This window comes from Episyrphus balteatus, chromosome 2, assembly GCF_945859705.1.
Source record: "Episyrphus balteatus chromosome 2, idEpiBalt1.1, whole genome shotgun sequence".
Lineage (NCBI taxonomy): Eukaryota > Metazoa > Arthropoda > Insecta > Diptera > Syrphidae > Episyrphus > Episyrphus balteatus.
In genome coordinates this window covers 21,671,129-21,688,151 of record NC_079135.1, presented here as the reverse complement: position 1 = coordinate 21,688,151, position 17,023 = coordinate 21,671,129, and the positions used below count along the sequence as shown (strand labels likewise).

Here is a 17,023-nt window from a genome sequence, read left to right as displayed (position 1 = left end):
AAAATTTGTTAGTTAAAAACTATCTTACATTTTTGTGTTCATAGAAATGATTTTTAAAACGAATTTGAGTCGTTGAAGTTGAAGCACATGGTCGATAAGAGTAATTTAAAAGAACCAAAAAGTTATGCATCTAAAACAAATATCGTTACAAACGGAACAAAATTTCAAGCTTTCAAAGGAACTATTATGGAATATTTTCAAGAAAGTAAAATAAATGGACTCAAATATATCGGAAAACAAAATCAACCAGCTTTGGATAGGTACATTTTCGAGACTTCATTAGATATCTATTAATGTAATTATTTTGTGTATTTTTAATTTTCAGAATCATTTGGTTTTTAGTTGTAATAATTTCGATTTCAATGTGCATCTTTCTAATAGGAAATCTTATGGAAGAACGCACCAACAATCCAATCATAGTAACTTTCAACGAAAAAATCACATCCGTTTCGGAAATTCCATTTCCTTCAGTGACTATATGCCCTGAGACCAAAAGTCGCACAGATATTTTCAATTATACAAAAGCCTATAAAAAGCTTAGTAACTTTACAAAGCTTACAGAAGAAGAGTAAGAATTTATTAAAAAGTGACTAGTGACAAGTAACTAGTGACTGGGTGATTTCTTTTTTAAATATCAATTTTGACAATATTTTTTTGAATTCTTAGGTAAATTTATTAAAAGAAATTATTTCAAATTAAATGGAATATTTCTGGAATGCAGTATCACAAACATGCGAACAAAGTTTTTTCAAACTTAATGGACAGTCGTATTTAACCAATGCATCAGATCTGTTCAAAGCTATGTTGACGGTAGCTCCAACAGTTACAGAAAATCTTGAAGATTGCAATTGGAGAAATAAATTTAACTATTGTAATATATTGTGGAATAATGTTGTAACTGACGAAGGAATTTGCTTTTCATTTAATTCACTTAAATCTGAATATTATCGGACAGAATTGTAAGTCTACAATAGCAAAATTGCATTTCGAAAGTATTTTTTAAAATCTCTCCACAAAATAAGGTACAACGCTCGTAAAGAAGATTTTATCGGTTTCGAATTTGACAATGTTGATGATTTAGATTGGAATTTAGAAAATGGATACAAGAAAGACTCAAAATCATGGGTATTTCCAAATCGTGTTTTGGGACCTGGAGACAAAGAAAGTCTTGTTGTGTCTTTTTTAGATAAAAAAGTAAACAAACAACCATTGTGTAGAAATTCTGTTGGTGGTTTCAAAGTGATTCTTCATACGCCTGGCGAAGATCCACAAGTGTCGAAGAATTTTATTCAATTACCCTTAGATCAATCCGTTTCATTGACAATCAGACCGAATATTATGGCTTCTGGAGACTTACGACATTATTCTCCAGAAAGGTATGAAACCTTAAAAAAATATTTCACTTGTTTAGTTTTTAGCTATCTTCAAATTTAGACGCCAATGTTATTACCAGAATGAACGATATTTGAGGTATTTCAAAGTCTACACTCAGGCTAATTGTGAATCGGAATGGTTGGCAAATGAGACCCTTTCAGAATGTGGATGTGTCAAATTTTCAATGCCAAGTAAGAAACACACATTTTTGTCTACAAAAAAAGAGTCTTAACTAATGTTTTTGAAAAATAGGAAATTCATCTCATCCAATTTGTGGATATGAAAGTCTTAAATGCCTTGAATCGGTGATAAACGAAAGTCGAAAGTTTAAATTTAAACACGGAAAGGATCCAAATAATTATTGTCTACCTACTTGCATAAGTATTGAATACAAAACAGAGCTTGAACATCAAGTTCCAATAACTTATGCTCAGATTAGAGAATCTAATTCGGAAGCAGGTTATTTGAACACAGTTAATTTTGTTTCAAGGTAACTTTTAGAACTAAGCTTTGTTTTTATTTTTTACTAATTTTTGTTTTTTTTTTCAGCTACCGAATAACAAAACTAAAATTGAAATTTAAAGATGACACATTCAATGGTTTGAAGCGGACAGAATTATATAGTCTGTCAGATTTTATTGCAAATTGTGGTGGTTTATTGGGACTTTTTATGGGTATTTCGATTTTGAGTTTGGTGGAATTGGTGTACTTTTTTACACTGAGATTATCTACGAATTTGAAAAATAGAAGGAAAATACAACAGAATCTGTTAGAGAATGCAACTAAATATTAATTTAATTCTACAATAGGTAATATTTTTTTTTTACTTTGAATACCTGTTGTATTGTAATTTTTTGTGTTTAAGGTATGACTTTTGTAAAGAATATGGCCCGGAACACTCAACTAAGGGGACAATAGTTAATAAATTGGGTTGCAGTACCATCTTATTGGTAATATAATGCACCTATTTGAACCAGTGGAATATATTGGATTAAATCTGGTCAATCATTTTAAAGTCTCATCATCCATTAATGTTTTCAATAAAATTAACAAAAACTACATGACAAACATTTTTTTTCGATTTTTAAGAGGTTTTAATTTGAAAAAAGTTTATTGTGTCTTTTAAAATAATAGTGGAGTGAAGAAAACAAAAAATTGGGCTAACCAACAATTTTTAGACTGAAAAAAATATTTTTTTTTTATTTTTAAGGAAAAACAACATAACTCCGTTTTAATTTTAGAACTGAAGGTGGACTAGCATTAGCAAAGTACCACTTCAAGTTTATATTATGTATCTCATGAATACGCACATAATCAACAAAATACACACATTCCTTTTTTTTCATCAATTTTCAAGTTTATTTGTTCGAAAAAAAAAATAGGGTTCAAGTTCCTTAAATTTTTAAGAATTTGTATATAGAAACTTGGAAAAAAAGGTTGTCTGTAAGGCCGGTTTACGTACGATGATTTTACGTGATAACGTCGTCAGAAAACAGGTTGTGTGTTTTTGTTTAAAATGAGTCAATTGAAGCGTTTACTAATTTCAAACAATCATAATTTACAAGAAAAAGCTACAAAAAAATACCTTTTTTATTTTCTAATTATTTTAATTTTATTATTTTAAAAACTTACGAAAAAAAAATTAAGCAATTTAAAAGCCAAGTATTTTTTCTTAAGAATAAAACCATTTTTAAGTTTTTACAATGCGCAAAAGTATAAAAATAATTTATTGAAAACAATCATTTTCATCAAAAAAAAACAAAAAAAAAAAAACACGTATTTTAATCTTCTCACGCTATTAAATGCTATTTTTTCTGAAACAACCTATAAAAAATTGTATACCATCTAAAAGCTTGTTGTTTAAGCTTGAAATATTCATATCGATCATGCTTATGAGACATTTATTTTAAAAAAAATTATTTTACATTTACAAAAAGTGCTACAATTTTTTGAACTCAATCAATTTTCATCAAAAAAAGCAAAAAAACATTTTTATGTCGTCAAGCTATTTCATCAATTTTTATTAAAAATGTATACCATGTGAAAGCTTATTGTTTCATCTTTCATATGACAATTCAATCATATTCCTGAGATACCTACAATAGGAGTAAGAGATTTTTAAAGTCAACCATGTCGAAATTCCAGACTGAGATTACGGTACTTCATACACTGGAGGCCGTTCATGATCAACAGATCTGGTCCACTGGTGTTTTGAGGTTATTCGCAAGTTTCTTCATTTAACATTGTTTACCTTTATTTAGTCTACCGTTATGTGTGATTTACCAAATGAAAGGTAAGTTTATCAGAATGCCCATAAAAGTTTAATCAAATTTCTATCTACTCTAGATCAAAATTTATAGCCTGTTGAATTTGATTATTTTACCGTTATCTGAAAATTGTGTTTACAAAAATGATTAAAATTTTGTACACATATAGTCCTGGCTACGATCTATCATTGCTTCATATACTTTATTTCTCTAACTGTTGAAGAAAAAAAGATAAAAATGAAAAAAAAAAAAAACGATGGAAATCAGTTAAAAACGGTAAAAAAAACGTGTTTTTTTAAAATTTGTTTCTTCCGTTATTCAGTCAAAAATCAATCAATCACTTCAATTTTTTGCACACATATGCATATAGCCAAGCCCTACATGCCCTTTTTGAACGCTCCAAAAAATGCTTAAGATCAAAAACTACCCAAAAATAGCCCTAAAAAACAAGGTGTTTTTAAAATATTCATATTTCGAAACACAGACTGTTGGAAAAAAATCCGTACTATACGCCTAATTATTTTTCCTTCATCTTTCACCTGGCACCTTTATAATTTTCAAAAAAAATGTCCTTTACCCGAAATCATCATTTTGTCATAGCCCCAACACGTGTACAACGTTCAAACAAAACTTTATATCTTAGTTTCAATTTTTTTTTAGATTTTTTTCTTAAATGCAGTTATTCTTAAATTAGTCTCATCTATCTATAGGAAAAAAATCAACTCTCTACCTGTCTCCTTAGCCCAAATTTCATCTTTCCATTTTACCCCTGTTTACCTCATTAAATTTTTAAAAATCCTTCATTTGGATTAAGCTTTAGGTTATTATCTTTTGTATCTCTCTCCACTGCGAAAGTGCGAGAGTGGAACGGGAGAAAATGGCGTCACTTTTTTGTGGTGGCTGCCATGGTTCATCTATTTATAAGACGTTATCACGTCAAAAAAAAAATTGTATGAATTCAGCTCACGACTAGCTTCACAAGTACACATGTACTGGGCTTAAGCTTCATAACAGAAACGTTAGGTATATGGACTACATTCAATCAAGTTAGAAATTCTAAGTGAAATAAAAAAACATTTGAGGTGCAGCTCCTACATCAGTAAATTTACTTTTTCTAAATTATAAACTCTTAAGGTCACTGTGGTGTATGCGTACTTTTTATTGAGTTGAATAATGCTTCTATAATTTTTAAACTAAGGCTTGGATACAGAAAATAAAAGTTGGGCTATCCTGGGCTAACATTGGACAAACGAACCACAGTACAGAACAAACATTTTTTAGACCGAATAAAAAAACTGATTTTTTTTGTGATTTTTGAGGTGAAACAAAATAGATCATTTTTTTGAAAACGGATCAACTGTCTTAAAATTTTGTGTAAATCCATTAATATTTAATTTTATATGGCATACTTTTTTTTCTATTGTTTTATAACAACTATAAGAAAAAGTAGCGGCTCAAAAAATTGAAAAACAAATTAAATTTTTTTAATTATATAAGAACTTTAATTACGATTAAAACTAAATATTTAATAACATATATTTTATAATTTAAATATTTTTTTTAAATAATTTTTCTAAGTTTTTATAAAATTTCTTATAAAATAAAAAAAAAAAAAATTTTAAGAATATTTTGCAGAAATAGTAATAAAGATTACAAAAATATATTTTTTGCAGAATTTGTGCGCTTAAAATATTAAGATAAAATAAGAAAATTCAGTAATTTAAGCCCAGTTTGTTGATGTCTTTTATCTGTAATAGAATAAAATATAAAATAATATTACTATATTAAAACTTAAGTATAGAAAATTTTACAAAATGTCCATGCAATTATAAATCCAATAAAAAAAATGTTTTTTTTTTCATAGAGTATTTCTTAAAATTGTTCTGAAAACCCAGTTCTGTTACCCAGCATTAATACTCGCATAATCAAAACTCAATACCTATTGATAGATTTTCGTTTCCTAAATCGAATACTTGAATTCGGTTTCGACTGATGGATTTTAAAAATCTTTGGGTGGTGAACGGAACGGGTCCAAAAAGCATTATTTCCATTGCTTTTATTCTCTTGTATTTTGGTAGTATTTTTCCAATTCGTCAATAATCTCAATGTAAAAAAGTATACAAATTCCACCATACTCAAAATCGAAACACCCATAAAAAGTCCCATTAAACCTCCACAATTTGCAATTAAATCTGTTGTGCTATACAATTCGGACCGTTTTAAACCATTGAATTGATGGTCATTGAAGTGAATTCTTACTTGACTTATTCGAGTTCTAAAATTAAAAAACAAGAGAAATTAAAACCATTTTTGTAAACTTAAAAAAATGTACTTACTTTGAATAATTGTACGTAAAATTGGAGTAAGGGTCTACATTAGTTTTCAATACCTGAGCATAATCTATTTCATTTTGATGTTTAATTTCTGCATTATACTCAATGCTGAAGCATGTTGGTAGACAAAAAGTTTTACAAGAACCTCTATCTTTACAAATATGCTCCAATTCCATATTTTTTTCTTTTCTAAATGCCATAGTGCTACTGTAAGCTGTAATAAGGTCAACGCAATAATCACTTTCGTATCCACAAACGCGATGAGTAGTATTTCCTAAAAAAAGTTTTTAATTTATTTTTGTATAAAAAATAAGTATTTTCTTACTTGACATTCCAATTTTTATACATCCACATTCTAATGGGGTAGCATTATTCACCCATTCCAATTCACAATTGGCCTGAGTGTAGAGTGTAGACTGTGAAATACATCAACTGCGGTTCATTCTGATAATAGCATTGGCGTCTAAATACCAGAACATAGTTAAAAACCAAACAAGTTAAATAGGCTATTGACTATGTCGAAAAAAAAATGGCAATAAGGAACTAAGACGTTCACGGGTTTTTATTGCAGGAATCGTTCAATGGGTTATAAGAATCGATTTTTTGAGTTTTTTTGCTTTTTTAGTTGTACATTTTTTTTGGGTTGAGATAGACATAAACATTGCTCTAAAGAAAATAAGAAGATTAAATTTCCTTCAAAATTGCTGTACTCATTAAATTTTTCCATTGAAAATTAACCGCAGTATGGCCATTTTAATCTAGCTTTTTTTCGCATTTTTAGTTTTACTCAATAAAACAGAAACATTTGAGGGGAAAGTACCTACGATAACTTAAGCACCAAGAACTGATAATGACATTTTGTAGAGCAGTTACATACAATCATTGTTTACTATGGGTAGGGGGGGGTCTATGTCCCCCCGTTTTGGCGGGAGGGGCAATTTTCAAAAAAAAATTACTTTGTTTTTGTGAAAATTGTACTCAATGTGCTTTTTAAACTTTTTTTCACAAGTTTTGACTTTGAAATCGGGTATTTCAAAAACAATTGACTTCAATAACTTCATTTTAAAATTAAAATTAAGTTTATAATTCTAGCTTTTGAAAAAAGTATCAATAAAAACTGTAAGTGTTGCCGTTGTTTTTAAATAATTTTTTTTTTATTTTAAGTATTTTTTTTAGAAAATTGCCCCTCCCGCAATTGTTTCGACTATTTTGGCATGGAAATTTTTTTTTTTTCAATTTTTAAAGAACATTATTCTAATAGGAAATTCAATTGTCTACAAAAAGTTTTGAGAGCAATATATTAAAATTTTGCTCGGTTTACGAGATATATTGAAAAAACCACCCCTATCTTCAGTTTCCACCGTCTCATTTTATAGCACTCCGCGGTTTTATCTTCTCTTATAACCCATTGAACGATTCCTGTAATAAAAACCCGTGAACGTCTTAGTTCCTTTCTAAATGACATAATCTATAGCCTAAAAGTAACAAGCCAAAAAAGGAAAAAAAAATAACAGAAAAAAAGAAAATTTTTAAGTTTTAAGCAATTTTTATCAAAATTATAAAACCTCCGACAAGAGATTGTTCACTTTAAAATTATCTACAGTTCTGCTTTACAAAAAAATATTGAATATACTGTCTGTTTACCTATGTGTACCTCGAGTACGATTACGAGTGAAGTGATTTTCTTCAAATCATCATCCCTAACGGGAAAATGAACATTTTTTTTTCTGACCAAAACTAACGATAACTGTCATTTAACGGAAATAGAAAAGCTATAAAAAAATGGCTCTAGCGATATTGATTAAAATATTTGTGTGTAGTATGTACTATGTACGTATTACACATAAGAGCCTACGGTCGAAAATGGCGTAAATTGTTTCCTGTAATTATGGGTGTAGTGCCAAAGAAGCTAAAAAACATATTTTTGGATTAAAAAAAATTTTCAAAATTTGTTGAAAACTTTGGAAAAAAAACCTTCTTCAAAATGGCAAACCAACTTTTTTTTTGAAAAATTTTAGAAAAATTTTGTATATAAAAAATTATTTAAGAGCCCTTTTTTTAAATAATTTTTTATGCATAAAAATTTTCTAACATTTTTCCATATATTGAAGAAGTTTTTTTTCCAAAGTTTTTCAATAACCCGTTTTCAACAAATTTTGAAATATTTTTTTTAAATCCAAAAATATGTTTTTTAACAACTTTGGCAGATTTGGCCAGATTCGATTTTTTTTCTAAAAATTCTTTTTTATACAAGAAATCGAATGGTAAATTTGGGTTTGTTGAAAAGATCATAAAATGGGTGATTTTTTTTCATTAATTATGAAATTCCTCAAAAATATCAAATTTTTCCAAATTTTATTCAATAAAAATTTCTAACATTGGAGTAACTTTTACGTAAGAGCAAATACGTGCGACACCAGTCATGCATTTTATTTTTGTTCTTTAGTACCAACTTTTTCCTACCTAGAATGATCATAAGGCGATATATGTATAGGTAACTTCGGGCATTATGGCGCACCGGGCATTATGGCGCACCTCTCAACTACCATACTTCCAATACTCAAATTTAAATAAAACCAATGCAGAAACTTTGGCCTTCGTTAAACACTAGCCTTGTGACGATCGCAGGGCAGTGCTATTATTTTTGTGCCAAACAAAAACGAAAACAAAAAAAAAATACCGGTTCTGGGTACCAATATAATATCGCTTTGTTTTTGTTTGTTTGTATCTCGGTAAGTATACAGTGCACGTGTTTGTGGTGAAGAGTGGAATGCAGAGTACAGTTTTGTTTTTTTATACAACTTGCAGTATTTTAAATGAAGTAAGAATTGTGTTTGGTTTTTGGTGTTTTGTGAATATGTGTATATTTTGCAATATGGCGCAGATGCAATAAGGGCATTATGGCGCGACATTATACACGACTGCGCCATAATGCCCTTATGAAGTTTCTAATTTCAAAAGTAACTTAGGTACATAATGTCTGCATTTTTTTAAATTTCAAAATAACCTCAATTTGACGTTAATTTTATGATACTTATTTATAATTATATTTCAGAAATGCCGAAAGTACGTACAAAAAGTAAAGGGCTCTGATGTAAATGGGGTTCGCCATATTGCCCGTACATAGGGCAATATGGTTTTTTTTGACAATTTTTAATTTAATTTATTTTTTGTTAAAAAGCTTTTACTTCCTATCTTAAATAATTTCTTTATGTTACGTTTTTATGAAATTTAATTTTAAAAAATGATTGAAGTAAAAATTGTTGTCCGTAGTAAAGTTATTTGAGTTTGTGCTTAGGTATGCCATAATGCCCTAATTTACCCTATGATAAAAACTAAAACCAAAATGGCTGCCAAAAGGTAGTTTTCACCTTATGATATTCAGCCAATTTTCTAAAGAATGAGTAAAACTACTTTCTTTAACTATTAAAAAAAAAAAAAACAAAAAATTGATTCTTTAAAAAAAAAAAAAAATTAAATATAAAATATAAATAAAATGGAAAATTAAAAAAAATATATATAACAAGATTTTTCAAACGGTTTTTTATAAAATTTTTCGTTGAAGGAGGAAGTCAGAAATCAAGATGGAAGAAACTGTTAACAAATGTGTGGAAATAAAAAAACTTCAATATTTTATGTCAATAGTTTGACGCTCATGAGTTAATTGATCTTAAAGGGCGTCGAAGTTTCCACAATTTTTAATTTTAAATAAAAGAAAACCATTCTATACTCATTAATCTCTTGAATTTACGAAATTTCAATCATTTCAATCAAATTTACAAAAGAACAACTGTTGTAGCAGTGTTTTTTTTTTCAATTTTTGAACTCTTTTTCACACTGTCTAAATAATTTGTCTATTCAAAAATACGCACTGTTTTAAGCTTTATGTCCGACTTAGCTTTCAAGTATTGGGCGTTTCATTTCGCCCATATATCTGATGCCATGAATCGTACTATTATCACAATATTCCGTAATAATTCCCCATGCAGCTTGATATTTTGTACCATATTTAATCTGTTTTCTTGTATCGAATTCCGATGCAGCTTCACTATTGATCGATATTGTATCTCGAAATGCATTTACAGCTCTTGTGTATATTGCTGCTCTTTTCCTTTAAGATTTATTTGAATTTTTATTTTTTTATTAAATTTTTTGTAAATTTTAAGGACTTTTTTTAACAAAATTTAAGAACAAATAAAAAAAAAACTTACCATTGATCATTTTTAAACGGATTAGGTTTATCCTTTTTCTCTTCGTCGTTTTCCATGATTGCGAAGAGTATTTATAAATATTGCACACACGTTTGATTAGGCTGATGTTTGAAACATATCTGAAGGATTATTTGCTAAATGAAAGGTGTTTTATAGCTGCGGTTTTTATTTTTTTGTATTATATAAAAATTCCATGAATAACCAGGGAGTGCTTCCCAATGATTTTTTTTTTTGAATTATATACACACAATTCCCAAATTATTCAATTGGGAATCGCACTTACATTATAAATTACATTATACTATCTTTATGCCGCGTAAGGATAGGTACTATTTAGATATAAGGATAAAAAAAACCCTCTTCCCCTCTTTTATGTACAAACTATACAATATTATTATAAAAGGTTTAGTAAGAATGTTTGAAAAAAGAAAAAAAAATGAACACACATTCAAAGGAAAATGACTAAACACTTACTTGAATTGTGTATATTTGATGATTTAAATGGAAAATAAAAACAAGAATTTCAATGTGTTAGTAATGGTCAAAGTGATGAGCTATAACAGATGCAATTTAGGTCTATTTCATATAAAGTTTACAAAATACAGTGATGTGTATCAAAAAAATTGATAAAACATCTAAAAACGAACACAAACAATTTGTTAGGAGCTGTGAGTAAAAGTCAAGTAGTGTTCTGTTAGAGAGTTTATTAGGAACTAATTTACAATTGATATAAAGAAAAAGAGGAGCATAAAAGAATTCATGATAATGCTAATGATTGAGTATGAGCGTTGACATAAAAGGAAAACATAGAAAGGCTAATTCACAATAATCATTCAACACTCTCCCTCAACGCGAATTATAATTCATAAAAATTATTGTTATATTAATTTAACAATATTATACAATTCAAAAAGTTTATTTAATTAATCCTAAGAGTTTACAAAATTTATGATGTTTAACTTTTTGTAAGTTCTTTGTTAAGACATCTGCTATCATGTCATTCGTTGGAATATAGTTTAAATTGATAGCCCCGCTACTGTATATTTCCCTTATGTGGTGATATTTAATGTCTATGTGTTTGCTCCGTGGGTGGTGAACGGGGTTCTTCACCATCTGTTGAGCACTCAGTTTGTCACCATTCAAAATTATATAAGATGTTGCAAACTCGCTGCCTCCAAGCTCACAAACCAATCTTCTCAGATAAACAGCTTCTTTTGCTGATGCGGATAAAGCCATGTATTCTGCTTCGGTACTACTCAATGCTACCGTTGGTTGTTTCTTGGACTCCCAAGATATGGCAGCACCACCAAGCAGGAAAACAAAGCCAGTGTACGACTTTCGGTCCAGGATGTCTCCACCCCAGTCGGCATCAACAAATCCTTCAAGTTGTTTACCTGTAGGATAATAAAATAATTTGTAATTAGTACAATTTAAGTACCTCAATAAATGTTTGACTGCTGTATAGTGTTCTTCATGTGGGTCCGAATTAAATCGTGCCAATTTGCTGACCGAATGAGTGATGTCTGGCCGTGTTGAAATTGACAAATAGGTTAAGGACCCGATGATGGACTGGTACAGCTCTCTGTTCGCTCGCTTGCAGTTTTCATCTCGACATCCAAACTGTTGTCCAGGTACTAACGGAGTTTGGTTTTGTCTGCATTCCACCATACCAGTTGCTTTTAGAAGATTCAGAATCAATTGTTTTTGACAAACAGTGATCGGGCCAGTGTCTCCTTCGCGGCTGATTTCAAAACCCAGGAAATGGTGTAAAGGACCATTATCGACGACCTTAAACTCCTTTTTAAGTTGAGCCTTTATTTGTTGAATCGATTCCTCGCTACTAGCAGCCAAAATAAAATCATCAACATACACCGCAATGATTCTCAAATCATCCTCATGATATTTCACATAAACGCAAGATTCGCTTGTGCATTGGCGATAGCCAATTCTCCTTAATACAGAGTCCAGTTTTTCGTTCCAAGCTCTCCCTGATTGCTTCAAACCGTATAATGCTTTTCGCAACTTCAAAACTCGATCAGGATTCTTCGGGTCGACAAAATTCTCCGGCTGCTCCATATACACGTCTTCTTGAAGTTCACCATTCAAATAGGCAGAGGACACGTCCATTTGATGCAAGAAAAGCTTCTTTTCGACAGCTAGGGCTAGGATCATTCGAATAGTAGAATACCTAACTACTGGTGAGAACGTTTCCTTATAATTCATCCCAAAAACCTGGCTGAAACCTTTTGCAACCAGCCGTGCTTTAAACCTACGAAGCTCACCATATTCGTCTTTCTTCACCGTAAAGACCCATCGACAACCTATGGATTTCACATCTTCGGGACGTTCAACCAAATCCCATGTGTTGTTGGATAATAGATTCTGGTATTCTTCATTGACTGCGTTCATCCACATCGAAGACTCAGGAAGCGATAATGCTTCAGATATGGTTTGGGGAATCATAATGTTATTTCTTGTTTCAATACTATTTAACACATTAAACTGTTTTCTTGGTCTTCCAGGCTTGCCAGTTCTAATAATCTTCGGTCTTATTTTAGTATAAGTTGTCGTCGGCGTTTTCTGATTATCTTCTTCGCTGCTTGTATTCGACCGTTTTCGCTTTGGATATCGTCTGTTCCCAATGTCTTGCTCACGTTGTACTTCTTGTTTTTGGTCTTTATCTCTCTGTGGTACCTCATTTGACAGTTTTTGTTCTAATTGTTCATTCTGTAGTTCGATTTTGTGTCCCTGGTCCGACTGCTGTTGTTCTTGTTCTTCCAAATTTCCTTTATCACTACCCTCATTCTGCATCTCCAATTTCTGGCCACCATTTTCATTCTCTTCTTCCAGACAAAAAATCCCTGAATCATCCAAACCATCTACCATGCCTTCGGTTTCAATAAACGAAACATCTCTTCGTTCAATGACTCTCCTATTAGTTCTATCAAACAATCGATATGCCTTTGAAGTTCTTGAGTAACCGACCATCAAATATTCTTCACCTCTTGGATGAAATTTTGAAAAAGATTTAGACTTGTTTAGGGCTATGGCTGTACAACCAAAAGTTCTAAAATGGCTAACATTGGGTTTTCGACCGGTCCACACTTCTTGGGGTGTGACATTTATAAGAATTTTCGTCGGACATCGATTTCTCAAGTACACTGCTGTATTCACAGCCTCAGCCCACAGGCTTTCATCAATCCCAGATTGAATGAGCATGCACCTCGCCATCTCAACGATAGTTCTGTTGGCCCTTTCGGCAACTCCATTTTGCTGCGGAGTATATGCAACAGAAAACTGTCGCCCTATACCACAGCTCTCCAAATAATTATCAAACTCTTGGCTACGGTACTCGCTTCCGTTATCGCTTCGCAAAGTTTTTATTAATTTACCAGTTTCACGCTCAACCAAGGACTTGAATTTTCGAAAAACCTCGAAAATTTCACTTCTCGCTTTTAAAAAATATACGAAAATTTTGCGTGACTTATCATCAATAAAGGTTGCAAAATATCTGGTTCCTCCCAGAGACGCCTTTCTCATAGGGCCACAGATATCGGTATGAACGAGTTCCAATAAATCGTTTGACCTTGTGAATGATTCATTTGGAAAAGAATTTGCACGGATTTTGCCCTTCATGCAAGTTTTACATTGGAAGTTGTCTGGGAGATTACCTGACGAGAACCCCTTGACCATCTTACTATTCAAAACATTACGCATGCTGTTTGCATTAAGATGGCCATATCTTTCATGCCATTTCTTAAAATTATTTATATTTGGACTACATGCATATAAACTCTTCATTTGACTATATTTGAACACAAAAAGATCATTGTCTAAGCATGCAACTAAAATTGTTTGACCATTCTGTTTTATTTTGGCATAATTTTTATCGAACTCAACATTACAGCCATTTTCTATTGCCTTACTAACAGAAATGAAGTTTGCATTAAGGCCAGGAACAAGCAAAACATTTTTTAATTGAACCTCACATAAATCTGTTTTGAGAAGAACGGTACCAACAGCACTGGCCGTTATATGATTGTCACCAGCTAATTTGATTTTTTCTTTGCACCCTCGAATTTCAGTAAACAGTGATTCATCGCAACATATATGTGCAGTGGCCCCACTATCAAGGCACCAACATTGTGGACCAAGAAAGTTGTTATGAGAAGCGGAGAGCATAGAGAAAGAAGCAATCGCTTTGTGTTCATAAGACTTTTTTGGTTCCATACACTTAGATGCGTAGTGCCCCCTTTTTCCGCAGTTATAGCATTTCCCAAAGTGTTTATTTTTATGTGCGAATTTAGGCTTATTACTTGGGCGCGCTGCATAAGCCTGCTCGAAACTTTCTTCATCTTTGCCCAGTATTTTACCCTTTTCAAAGCGACGATCTCCCTCTTCTAAAAGTTTTACCTTGAGACTACTCAAAACTGGCAATTCATCGCGAGACTCTATAGCGACAACAAAACTCTCTAAACATTTTGGGAGACTTGAGAGCAAAATTATTACAAGAAGTTCGTCATTTATAACAAATTCAATTTCACTTAGTTTTTCTACTATATCTGAGAAACGGTTTACATACTCTGTTATATTCTCCTTTTCGCCCAGTTTCATATGAAGTAATTGCTTAAAGAGAGTGATCCTTCTCGCCGGACCACGTGGTTGATGAATCTTCTTCAAACTGTCCCAAGCTGATTTCGACGTTAAACAATGCTTCACGTGAATGACTTGGGACGATTTTATGTTTAAAATTATGTTAGCAAGAGCTTTGCCGTCCCTCGTTTCCCATTCGGATACTTGAGCCGCAGTCATACTCTCTTGCTTAACACAACTACCGTCGACGAACGACCAAAGATTGGAAATGATAAGTACACTCTTCATTTGGACGCACCACCCATCAAAATTGTGGTCGTCCAACTTCTCAATTTGATAATGAGACAAACTCATAATTTCAAAATGTACCTCTATTCGAACTTTTAAACAAATTAAATAATACCGTTCACTTGACTTTATTAAGCGAGCAATCTGGAGCCCATAACCTGTTAGGAGCTGTGAGTAAAAGTCAAGTAGTGTTCTGTTAGAGAGTTTATTAGGAACTAATTTACAATTGATATAAAGAAAAAGAGGAGCATAAAAGAATTCATGATAATGCTAATGATTGAGTATGAGCGTTGACATAAAAGGAAAACATAGAAAGGCTAATTCACAATAATCATTCAACACAATTCTTTAAGAAAAGTAATTAAAACAAAAAAAAAACAATCTTATAAATGCTTTTTAGATGCTTTATAGCAGCTATAACTCTCTCCGAAGTCCCTTAACTTTGCTGAGAATTATAGAAATATTTCTTATAATCTTTGAAGAAAACTAGAACAGAGTTATAACTTTTTTAAGAAAACTACTTTAAAAAAAAGCCTTATAAGAGCTTTAAAGATGCTTTATAGAAGCTATTATTTTTTTCGATGTTTCTTAACTTCGCTGAGGCTTCTTGAAATGCTTCTAAAAATCTTTGAAGAAAATTATAACAGGGAAATTACTTTAGACTTATTGAAATACATACTTCTAAAAATCTTTGAATACGCCTACAAGAGAGTTATTGCTTTTTTAAGAAAAGTTCTTTTGAAAAAATGTTTTATAGATACTTTAAAGAAGCTATAATTCTTTCGGAAGTCGCTTAACTTCTGTGAGACTTTTTGAAAACTTCTAAAACAAATGCACGACTGGGTCGCACAAACTTCCTCTTAGAGTTCAAGTTGCTTAAATTTTTAAAACTTTTAGTATAGAAATTTAAGAAATGTAGAAATAAATGTAGGTAGGTATAAAAACAAAAAAAAAAAAAATTAAAAAAACATAAAATTAGTTTAACAAAAATAAAACTAAATCTGAAATCGAATTGCCCTAAAAAAAAGTATGTAGTTTTATTTGATATAAAATCGTTAGAGCCGTTTTTTTTTTTTTTAAACTAATTTTTTATTAATACCTAATAATTGTTTGGAAAAAAAAGTTTTAAAATAAAATTAGTATCCAATTTTGTAGAAATCACTAATCAACATCTAAAAATAAAATTTCCAAAAAATAATGTTCCGTTTTCGAAAATTTGATTTTTCAAAAAAGAATTTTCAAATTTTTTTTAAAAATCCAAAAAAACTATTTTTTTCAAAATTTTATTTTTGGCTTATATTAAAATTATATAAATGCTTTTGTATAAAATTCCGTTGAAATACAATAAGCATTTTGGCTGAAAATCAGATTTGAAAAAAGCGGTAATATGGCAGGTACCGTTAATAATGGTTTTCAAAAAAAATATTTTTCATCGAAAGATAGACCTTGTTTAAAAACTAACATTTGAGTTTTCTTAACAAAATCGTTGGAGCCGTTTTCGAGAAATTTAACTTTTCCGAAATTTTTATATGACAGGTAGCGTTATTTTTGGTAAAAAAAAATAATTCCGAAAACCCCTCTGGAGAGTCTCCAAAAAATGCTACATACCAAGTTTGAAGTCAATAGGTCTATCCGTTTAGGCTGTAGCTGAACTTGATATATGTATAGTACCTATATCCCAAGTAAAAAACTTTTTCTTTGAAAAAGCTTATAAAATTATTGTTACTTTTTTAAGAAAAGTACATTTAAAAAAAGCCTTATAAGTGCTTTATAGATGCTTTAAAGAATCTTCCTGAAACTTGTTGAAATACTTCTAAAAATCTTTGAAGAAGCTTAGAACAGTTATTTATAACTTCTATAAGAAAAGAATTTTAAATAAAGCCTTACAAATGCTTTATAGACGCTTTATAGAAGCTATAACTTCTAAAATTCAAAAGAAAAACTCTGAACTAATACA

The 17,023-nt window shown here is 30.7% G+C and overlaps 1 protein-coding gene and 1 long non-coding RNA gene across 2 annotated transcripts; one reads left to right on the top strand and one right to left on the bottom strand.

Annotated features, from left to right (window-relative positions):
* The first annotated feature begins 686 nt into the window (after positions 1-686).
* On the top strand, positions 687-2,432 carry LOC129912623 (pickpocket protein 28-like). Its single transcript, XM_055990930.1, has 6 exons — positions 687-959; positions 1,023-1,376; positions 1,435-1,565; positions 1,627-1,864; positions 1,924-2,183; positions 2,240-2,432. Exons 1-5 carry the CDS (start codon positions 700-702, stop codon positions 2,165-2,167), a joined length of 1,227 nt encoding a protein of 408 aa, XP_055846905.1. The 5' UTR covers positions 687-699; the 3' UTR covers positions 2,168-2,183; positions 2,240-2,432.
* Positions 2,433-5,319: 2,887 nt separating this feature from the next.
* LOC129912021 (uncharacterized) lies at positions 5,320-10,311 on the bottom strand. Its single transcript, XR_008771734.1, has 6 exons — positions 10,186-10,311; positions 9,847-10,085; positions 6,300-6,437; positions 5,978-6,248; positions 5,453-5,916; positions 5,320-5,389 (listed from the first exon to the last, which is right to left on the bottom strand). It is a non-coding gene; the product is annotated as an uncharacterized LOC129912021 (long non-coding RNA).
* Between the last annotated feature and the right edge of the window lie 6,712 nt (positions 10,312-17,023).